We start from the raw sequence: 9756 nt of genomic DNA on the forward strand, positions 1-9756 counted from the left end.
CAGGAACGTGCTTCATAAGCAGTGAAGACACTTGGCACGCGGCGCGGAGCCTTGCTGAAGCCCAGCCGTGTCCCCCTACAGACTCACGACGGGCAGTTCACCATCGCGCAGCTGGTGGGCATGCTCAGAGGCGTGGGCGCCGGCATGTGCTACCTCTCGGACCTGGGCTACGTCCACCGAGACCTGGCTGCCCGCAACGTCCTGGTTGACAGCAACCTGGTGTGCAAGGTGTCCGACTTCGGGCTCTCCCGGGTGCTGGAGGATGACCCTGGCGCGGCCTACACCACCACGGTGCGTGGGCCCCCCGCTTTCCAGTGAGACCAGGGAGGGCTCCCACACACACAGTGAAGTTGGAAATGTTGGGGCTGCCTTCAGCCGGGGCAAGTCCTACTTCTTCTCCGCACCTCAGGTTCCCCCTCTGGGAAATGGGAGCTCCCGTTCCCACCTTTCCTATATACCGGGTGGCCTGGAGAGACACCAGGGTTTGGCCCGTGGTCACTCACTCTCTGGGAGGTTTTGGGAGGGTCTGTGTCTCTCTGAATTTCGAGAAGAAGCCTTGGGGTCCACCTTCGAGGCATGAGGCTGGGTGGGCTGGGGCTCGGGCCCCCCAACCCTGCCTCAGTGAGAACCTTCCCTTGGGGTCTCCCCTACCGAGCATCCGGATAAGGTTTCACTTAGAGAAAGGATTTTGTGACAAAAACAGAAAGAAACGAGAAAGAAAGGAAGGCAGGGCAGCAAGATAATGAGTCCCGCAGGCTGCGTCCCTTGTCAGCCTGTTGACGCGTGTTTGCTGAGTACCTGCTGTGTTCCAGCCACACCACAAGGGTCCTCCGCTCAGTCTGCAAATCAGCTGGGAGTGCAGGTCCCCTGAGCGGAATGGGGGCTCCAGGCAGGGGGAGGCTGGGCCTCCGCGCCTGCACTGCCACGTTCCTGGCCCTGCCCCAGCGCTCGGCTCCCTGCCTCGGGCCAGGGAGAAGGCCTCGGCACTTGGGCATGTCTTGCAGGGAGGCAAGATCCCGATCCGCTGGACAGCCCCGGAGGCCATCGCTTTCCGGACCTTCTCCTCGGCCAGCGACGTGTGGAGCTTCGGTGTGGTCATGTGGGAGGTGCTGGCCTATGGGGAGAGGCCCTACTGGAACATGACAAACCGTGATGTGAGTCCAGGACCCTGGCTGGGCAGAGGCCACGGGGCGCGTTGGGCGGAAGGGAGGGGGGCGGCCTCCAGCCCAGCACTGTGCTTGTCCCCTCCCCCCACCCCAGGTCATCAGCTCCGTGGAGGAGGGGTACCGCCTGCCCGCACCCATGGGCTGCCCCCGCGCCCTGCACCAGCTCATGCTAGACTGCTGGCACAAGGACAGGGCCCAGCGGCCTCGCTTCTCCCAGATTGTCAGTGTCCTCGATGCCCTCATCCGGAGCCCTGAGAGTCTCAGGGCTACTGCCACTGTCAACAGGTGCCTGGCGCCCACCCCAGCTCTGCCCAAACCCAGCTGCCCTCCCGGTATTCCCCCAGATAAGGCCCAGACTTAGGGTCAGCCCTGATGTCCAGACCACACCGAAATGACTCCTGAACCCCTCACCTGCCTAGGCCCCTGACCCCTGAGCTTCCTGGGCCCCTGACCCCTGTCAAGTCTGGACCCCCAACCTCTGGCTTACCTGGGCCCCTGACTGCTGTCCTACCTGGGCTCCCCACCCGTGTCCTGTCTGGGCCCCTGAGCCCTGAGCTTCCTGGGCCCCTCATCCCTGCCTTACCTGGGCCCCTGACAGCTGTCCTGCCTGGACCCCAGACCCCGGTCCTGCCTGAGCTTTCCTCCGCCCTCTCCTTTCAGGCCTGGGGGCTACCTTGTCAGACCCTTTGCTCACTAGTGAGCCTGCATGGAGGCCGAGGGTGGCTGGTGCCAGGGTCCCCAAGGAAGGCAGAGACCCTGGCAGGTCACTTACCAAAGGCCCCTGTGCCTCAGGTGCCCGCCCCCTGCCTTTGCCCAGAGCTGCTTTGACCTCCGCGGTGGCGGGAGTGGTGGCGGTGGCCTCACCGTGGGGGACTGGCTGGATTCCATCCGCATGGGCCGCTACCGGGACCACTTTGCCGCCGGCGGCTACTCCTCGCTGGGAATGGTGCTACGTATGGATGCTCAGTGAGTGAAGGGTCCGGCGGTGACCGTGTGGGTGGGGACCGGAGGCAGGGCCACCGAGGCGGTGGGGCAGGGTTGGGGGAAGCTTTAGGGGATGGGTCTTCCCCCTGGCTCTGTGGTTCTCGGCCTCCCAGGCCGACCAGAGCAGCCCAACCCTTCCTTCACAGGGATGTGCGTGCCCTGGGCATCACCCTCATGGGCCACCAGAAGAAGATCCTGGGCAGCATCCAGACCATGAGGGCCCAGCTGACGAACACCCAGGGGCCCCGCCGGCACCTCTGACCCAAGGCCAGTGGGACCTGGGCAGCAACGAAAGCAGACCCGGGTCGTGTTGGCCATCAGAGGACTTGCAGGGTTGGCTGGGGGGGTCAGGCATGCCCCCAAGCCTCTGTCCCTCCTCTCAGGTGCCAGTGAGGCCAAGAGCTGCCCCGCAGGACCTGGGCATACTGGGGCTCAGGCTGCCTGGGGAGGGGCGTTCGGCGCCCAGATGGCTGGGACATCTGTGCCCGGGGCAGAGGGGCTGCTCTTCCCCTGAGGCTGGGGCCTCAGTGACACGGAGCCCGACAGAGACATCACCCACCTGCCTCCGCGTGTGCGTGCGTGCGTGTGCGTGTGTGCTGCTATGCTGTAGGGATGTGTTTTCATGAGGTTGTGGGAGCCTTGGTGAACATTTGTGATCACGTGTGTGTGTCCAGCCATCAGGTCCGAGCACGGACGTATGCTTATGGGTGTGCATGCTTTTCCATTAGGGCGCGGGGGCCTATGTGTGTGACCATGGCTGGTGTGTCGTGACTGAGGACGTGTGTCACAGGCCTGTGCCCACAGAACTTGGTGTGACGCTGCCCACTGCAGATGGGCCCGGGGCCCCAGCGCCCGCAGGGACTAGGGAGAGGCACATACCCACCTCCCCTGACACCTGGAGGCTGGAATCAGGGGCCACTTCGGAACCACACCAGCACCAGGCCCGCCCTTGTCTCCGCCAGGGTGAGCCCTCCCCCGGCTCTATCTCAGGTCTGCGCCCTCCCTCCAGCAGGTGGGGGGCCACCTGCGGCCTCCACCAGGCTCCCACCGCTGCTTCCACAGGAAAACAGGGTTCCCGGCCAGCCCCTCTGGCCTCCTACTGTGTAGACATCGCTGTAGAGTACACAAGATGCCCTCAGCTGGACTTGGCTGCCTGGTCAGGGGCCAGGCCATTGAACTTCCCTCTGGTTCCCATGCCCCTCCGTGGCCCAGGGCTCCTCCCTTGGAAACCCTCTGCCAACCTCTCACTGCCCAGCCCTGGCCTGCACCCCTCCCTCCTCAATCCTAAGATCAGGGACCATAAGATCACAGCTTTTCAGCCCCACGTTCACCTCCTGTACCACCTGGGGAGACCAAGGCCCAGAGAGGGCATGTGCCCTGTCCAAGATCACACAGCAACCAAGTATCAGAGCTGAGGCTGCCTGCCTCCCAGCCCAGGGCTCTTTCTCCCCACACAATCCCACACTGACAGCTGTGGGTGAGAGGGGGCTTTGGAAGCTCCCCCACCCCGAGACTGACCCTCCCCTTTACGGCCCACCAGGGTATGTAAATATCTTTTTTCTACCATGCCAGAATATTTTTTCCTCACTCCTGACAATGCAAAAATGGTCTTCAAAGCACATAAAAAGCACCCAGGGTGAGAAAGAACCATCCCAGGGAAAGCTTGGCAGGCAGGGCCCCAAGGAACCATTGGGCAGGATGCCTTGCGCCCCCTGCCGGCCCCAGAGGGAGGGGCAAGCCCAGCTCCCCCCCAACCCAGCCCACCCCTCCCCTGAGCCAGCACAGCTGTCCCGCAGAGACGCCAGCACTGAGCCCCCCCTCCTCCTGCAATAATTTGGGGAGTCTCAGCCCCGCCTAGGTGCCGCGGCCAGCTCTCTACACCTCTATATATTATATTACTATATAGCCGAGCTGTTCTTCCTTCCTATGGAAGTCGGAAACATGGTCAGGACACGATCCGGGGAGGACCCTGTCTTCCTCCCACCCCCACCCCACTCTCACCCAGTTCCTGGGCTCTGATCCTCACAGTCAGGGTGGACACGGTGGGCCCAGCACTTGCCAAAGTGTGGCCCCTGCCCCGGGCGTGAGGTGCCCTTGGGGCCCCAGGGATCTGCTTCTCTGTGGTCTTCATCCTGAGTCTTGAACTTGCCCACAATGAGAATAAATTCTGCCTCATCTTTGCCTGTGTCCCCCATTTTTTTCCCCATCTTTTCAACCTCAACATCACCTGGTAAGAAAGAACAGCCTTCTGCTATGCACCTACTGTATGTATCCCATACATTTTTTCTGCTCTGGTTTTCTCATCTATCTCGGGATGTAGGATTCATGCACCCATTTTATATATGGAGATGCTGAGTCTCACAGAGGTCAACTTCCCTAAAGTCATGTTTGCGGGGTGCTGAGCCAGAACCCTGGTTTTTCCAACTTCAAAGCCCATGCTGTGCTAGGAAGCACGCCCGCAGGTCCCACATTTTGTCTTTCAAGACATGCAGTTGGTGCTTAACATGGGAGGGCAATTGCTTGCAAGTGGGCACTGCCTTTGCCTCAAGTGCTCTTGTGGAAGAAAGACATCCTCCAGAGGAGGAACACATGAGGAAGGAGCATTTATTGGAACAACTTCCTTGGGGCCAATAGATCCATTGAGAGACCTGGGTGCTGAGGGCAGGGAGGGGATGCAAGCACCTGCAATTGTGGCATCAGGGGCTGAGGACCCATCTCTGTTTCAAGGGAGAGGGGAGAGCAGCAGGAGCCAGGGCAGTGGTGTTGGAGGCAGAGCAGAGCCTGACTATGTCCATTTGGAGAAGATGCCCCTGAGGATCCTGTTGATGAGAAAGCAAATGATCTCCAGCCACCACCCCCCCAAGAATCTTCATTCCTGCACGTCCCCCAGATTGGAGATCTAGACCAGGGAGAAAACATTTTACTGTGTTTCCTCCATTGTCTCACTAATAATCCCAGCAGCCCAAGGAGATTGGTAATATTGTCTCCAGTTTACTGCTGGGCACAAGCACACTCAGAGAGACCAGTGTCCCAACTGGCAGAATGACCGTGTAAACCTGGAAGTGTCTGATTTCAAGCTGTTTCTCCTAAAACTAAACTCTGCTCCAGACCTCCCTGCATGGGACTAGCCATTTCCTATGAGATAGAACCTGCTACTGCACATTTCCTTCCCCAAGGGAAGGAATCATCAGAGCCTATGGGGCACTTGCTGTGTGCTGGGTGACACTGGGGGATAGAAAGGTGAAGGCAGACCCTCCAGAGGCCAAGGCTGGGTGGAGGTATAGAGTGCACCCAAGGGGCTGGTGCTAAGTGTCCAGGAAATGGGTCACCCAGAAAGATTAAAGGAAATTAGAGGAGAAAAAGCCTGGAGGGTCAGGACTGTCACCAAGGACTTTCTGAAAGAGGAAGCATTCAGTTGGGCACTGAACAAGGAGAAGGATTTGGAGGTTCGTTTCCTTTAAGTGAGGATGGATGCAGAGAAGAGGGAGAGTAACAACCAGAGAAGAAACAGATGGGTGTTCTGTCTAGAAACTCTCACCATCATAAAGTCAGCTAGTCCCCTTCAATTTAATCTATACATTGTATTTCCTATAAAATTTGTAGTGGGGTTTTCTCTGTAACTTGACAAGGTCATCCCAAAATGTTTATGGAATAATAACCTAGAATAGCCAAGATAACTTTTATTTATTTATTTGACAGAGAGCGAGGGATCACAAGTAGGCAGAGAAGCAGGCAGAGAGGGGGGGGGAAGCAGGCTCCCCGCTGAGCAGAGAGCCTGATGTGGGGCTCGATCCCAGGATCCTGAGATCATGACCTGAGCTGAAGGCCAGAGGCTTTAACCAACTGAGCCACCCAGGTGCCCCTCCAAGATAATTTTTAAGAAGAAAAAAGAAAAGGAAGGGAACCTCACCCTACCTGATGCCCATAATTACTCTACAGCTCTAATAATTAAGATAGTTTTATTTGGTTCTGGGAATACAGAAACATAAAAAGAACAGAATAATAATGCCTAGGTATGGATCTAAATATATATGGGAGTTTGAAACATGACAAAGGGCAGAGGGTGGTCTAGTTAATGGGTGATGTTAGGACAAGTAAATACCCCCATAGATAAAGATAAAATTGGATCCCAGCTTATACCACTCACAAAATAAATTCCCGGTTGATTAAGATTTAAATGTAAAAAGCAGACTATAGAACTTTAAAAAGAAAACTGGAAGATAACTTTATGACCTTAGAGCAGAAAATAAGCAAGACACAAAAAAGCACAAATGGTAAAGGAAAACAATGATAAACCTCATTTCAATCAAATTAAAAACTTATGGATGGCAAAAAAGAAAAGAAAAGAAATAGATTTGTTAGAACCATAGCTGGGGGAGTGTTTGCAAACTGTATAACCAACCAAGAGAGATTTAGTTTCCAAAATAAATTTTTTTTTTAATTTCAAAGAATCCATTTACCCAAACATTTCAAAGCATAGGAAAGCGGGCAAAAGAGGCAAGCAGACAAATAACAGGAGAAGAAATTTGAATGCCCAATAAAGTTATAAAAGAGATTCTTAACATCACTAGTAAACATGGAAATGCAAATTAAAACAATAACGAGATAGGTATTACACCAATTTGATTGGGAAACGTAGTCTGTAATGCCAGCATTGATGAAGGTGTTGGGGGAATAGAAATGTTTATAAAGCACGAGTGGAAATGTAAATTGGTGTACTACCTTGGAGAGCAATTTGGAAACACTTAGTAAATTTTAAGATGAGCAAATCTAAGACCAAGCAGCCCCACCTTAGTGTGTATTTGTCTTAGATTAAGTTCCCTTAGTACTGGCTGAGATTCTCATGCAGGTGATTTCTTGAGGAAGAGCTCCCAGGTGAAAGAGAGAGGGGAAGGCAGATAGGGTGGGAGGGAATGCTAGGCAACGATATGTTCTTGTTGGAGATCAGCTTCAATCTGATGCCACGGGGAGTTCTGGAGTATTAATAGCACCACAGAGTTGATCTGCCTTGAAGCAAGGGGGCCAGACTTGTACCCTTGTCAGTCATTGATTGCCCACAGGCAGCCTGCCCCATTGGGGGTGGGTGGGTGATGGTGTATAGGGTACCTTCTTGGGTGAGGAGGTTCCCAGGAAGGGAACAACTATGGGCTCTTAACAGCCAACCCTTATGGCAGCTGTAGGATGAGTGCATCTGGAGGTCAAAGGAATCTGTGCAGGTCACCTGCAGTGTTTTCTACCCATCTTAGGGAAACTCATGCTCACATGCAAAAGGATACATGTCTAAGGATATTCACTGCACCTTAGTATGTAATAGAAAAATGAGGAGCAGCCTAACTGCTCTCAGCAGGGGAACAGGAAAATAAGCTGCTTTATAAGTCCAAAGAAATCATCTATCACAGCTAAAATGAACACACTAGATCAACATGTAGCAATAAGGATAAGTCTCCATGACATACTGTGGAGTGAAAAATAAATGACAAAAGAATATGTACAGTATTATACCATTTATGTAAACTTTAAAAATATATGTCACAATAGAATTACAGGATTTGGATGCGTAACTCGATAATGACAATAAAAAAATATGCCTGAGACAGAAAAACACCAGCTTCAGCTCAGTGAGTTCTGAGGAAGAAGGGCAAGGCGTATTGAGCTGGGTTGACTCTTTAATTTGTTTTCCTTTTTAAAAAGAGGGTTGTGAGGCAAATACGGGAAAATGTTAACACACATTTAATCTTGGGGGGTGCATCCGTGCCTGTTACTTTATGAGTTTTCTATATATTGAAATGTCTTATAATTAAAAATAAAGATGTGTGAAAGCCACAGGGAAGGGGGCGCCTGGGTGGCTCAGTGGATTGAGGCCTCTGCCTTCGGCTCAGGTCATGGTCTCAGGGTCCTGGAATTGGGCCCCAAGTTGGGCTCTCTGCTCAGCGGGGAGCCTGCTTCTCTCTCTCTCTCTCTGCCTGCCTCTCTGCCTACTTGTGATCTCTGTCTGACAAATAAATGGATGGAATCTTAAAAAAAAAGAAAGAAAGAAAGAAAACAAACAAACAAACAAACAAACAAAAACCACAAGGGAGGAAGGAGTTCCAAGAGCTGCCCTGAGGAAGCTCAGTGTCTCCTTTGAACTAGGGTCAGCCTTGCTATGGGTGAGGCTTGCGCTGTCCGTGGTGCTGAATCCCAATGGCGGGAGCTGGTGGGTGTGTTGCAACAAATTAGCTGGTCTTGTCAGCTCTCTCTTCAAACTATGTCCCAAATGTAACCATTTATCTCCACCTGCTCTGCCCCCATCTGCAGGAGCCTCCTCACTGGTCTCCCTGCTTCCTCTCTCACTTCCCCCACCAGTGCATTCTCTGCAAGAGGCTGAAGGATCTTTTTAAAACCAGAGCATGCCACTTTCCTAATTATAACCCTCCAACAGTGTCCTATCAAGTTTGTAATAACATCTAAAATCCTCACCTGGCCTACAACATCCCACATGATCAGCTCCTGCTGGACTCTCTGACCTGCCTCCAACCATCCTCTCCCTCACTCATGCCTGTCCTTTTATTTCTTGAATGTGCCAGGCCTTGGCAGTAGTTCTTCCCTCTGCCTGCGATGCTCTTTCATGTCTGCAAAAGGTTCAGCCCAAATGTGACCACCTCCCATCTGAGTCACTCTCTACCATGTTACCCAATATTATTGTATTTGTAGTATTTACAACCAGATAGATTTATCTATCATTTATTTGTTTGTTTATTTTCTGCTCCTGTAATTCAGTATGGCTGAAAAAGCAGGTACTGCATCTAATTACTCAATGCTCTACCTGCAGCACACAATGCAGTGGTGGCCCTCACTCGTGTGCAACAAATATTTGTGGAATGAATGAATGTATATCTTCTGAGCACCTGTTCTGTGACAGGACCTGTGCTTAGCTAGAGATATGAATTCTAGAGTAAATAAAGATAATTCTTGTCCTCAAGATGCTCATGGACTAGGAAAAAAAAAACAAACAGAGAAAGCCAAATCACAAGATCATAAAATGCTGGAATAAGTCCCTTGTTGTTGTTGTTGTTGTTGTTTTAAAGAAATTTTAAATTAATTAATTCGTTAATTTATTAGAGAGAGAGGTGTGAGGGGCACAGAGAGACGGAGAGAGAGAATCCTGAGTGGACTCTGTGCTCACATGGAGCCCAACACCAGGCTCATTCCCACAACCCTGAGACTGTGACCTGAGCCCAAATCAAAGTCAAATGTCCAAATGACTGAGCCACTCAGGAGTACCTCTTTTGCTTTTATTAAAGAATTAGAGGACTTTAAGGGAAATCAGATTGGTTGTTCTCCACATGCTTCATTTTTCTTAAATAAAGAAATCCGGCCTTACCCAGAGACGGAAAAAGGGCTCACCCAGTTTCACAGAGCATCAGAGGCATAGTCTGAGTATGAAATTCTCCACCTAATTTCCTATAGTTAGTATTTAAAGAAAGCACCCACCCTACCCCACCCCACAAGGCAGCTCTTCCACCACGCTCTTCTACCACCTGGCTCTTGAATGCCCCTCTAGGCACCACCTGCAGAAAGAAAACAAATTCCCAGAGGAGTGATTTGAGGAGCAACAGGAAATCCT

General features: G+C 52.4%; 1 protein-coding gene across 1 annotated transcript in view; it reads left to right on the forward strand.

Moving 5' to 3' along the window:
* Positions 1-4316, forward strand: part of EPHA8 (EPH receptor A8) — a 30125-nt gene extending 25809 nt beyond the window's left edge. Inside the window, exons 12-16 of the mRNA XM_004741580.2 lie at positions 82-291; positions 1005-1154; positions 1261-1451; positions 1959-2132; positions 2297-4316. Coding sequence (XP_004741637.2) covers positions 82-291; positions 1005-1154; positions 1261-1451; positions 1959-2132; positions 2297-2411 — 840 coding nt within the window. The 3' untranslated portion in view covers positions 2412-4316. The remainder of the gene's footprint in view (positions 1-81; positions 292-1004; positions 1155-1260; positions 1452-1958; positions 2133-2296) is intronic.
* The last annotated feature ends 5440 nt before the right edge of the window (positions 4317-9756 follow it).

Source organism: Mustela putorius, unplaced genomic scaffold, assembly GCF_011764305.1.
Source record: "Mustela putorius furo isolate JIRA1106 unplaced genomic scaffold, ASM1176430v1.1 tig00003853_pilon_pilon_pilon, whole genome shotgun sequence".
Classification (NCBI taxonomy): domain Eukaryota; kingdom Metazoa; phylum Chordata; class Mammalia; order Carnivora; family Mustelidae; genus Mustela; species Mustela putorius.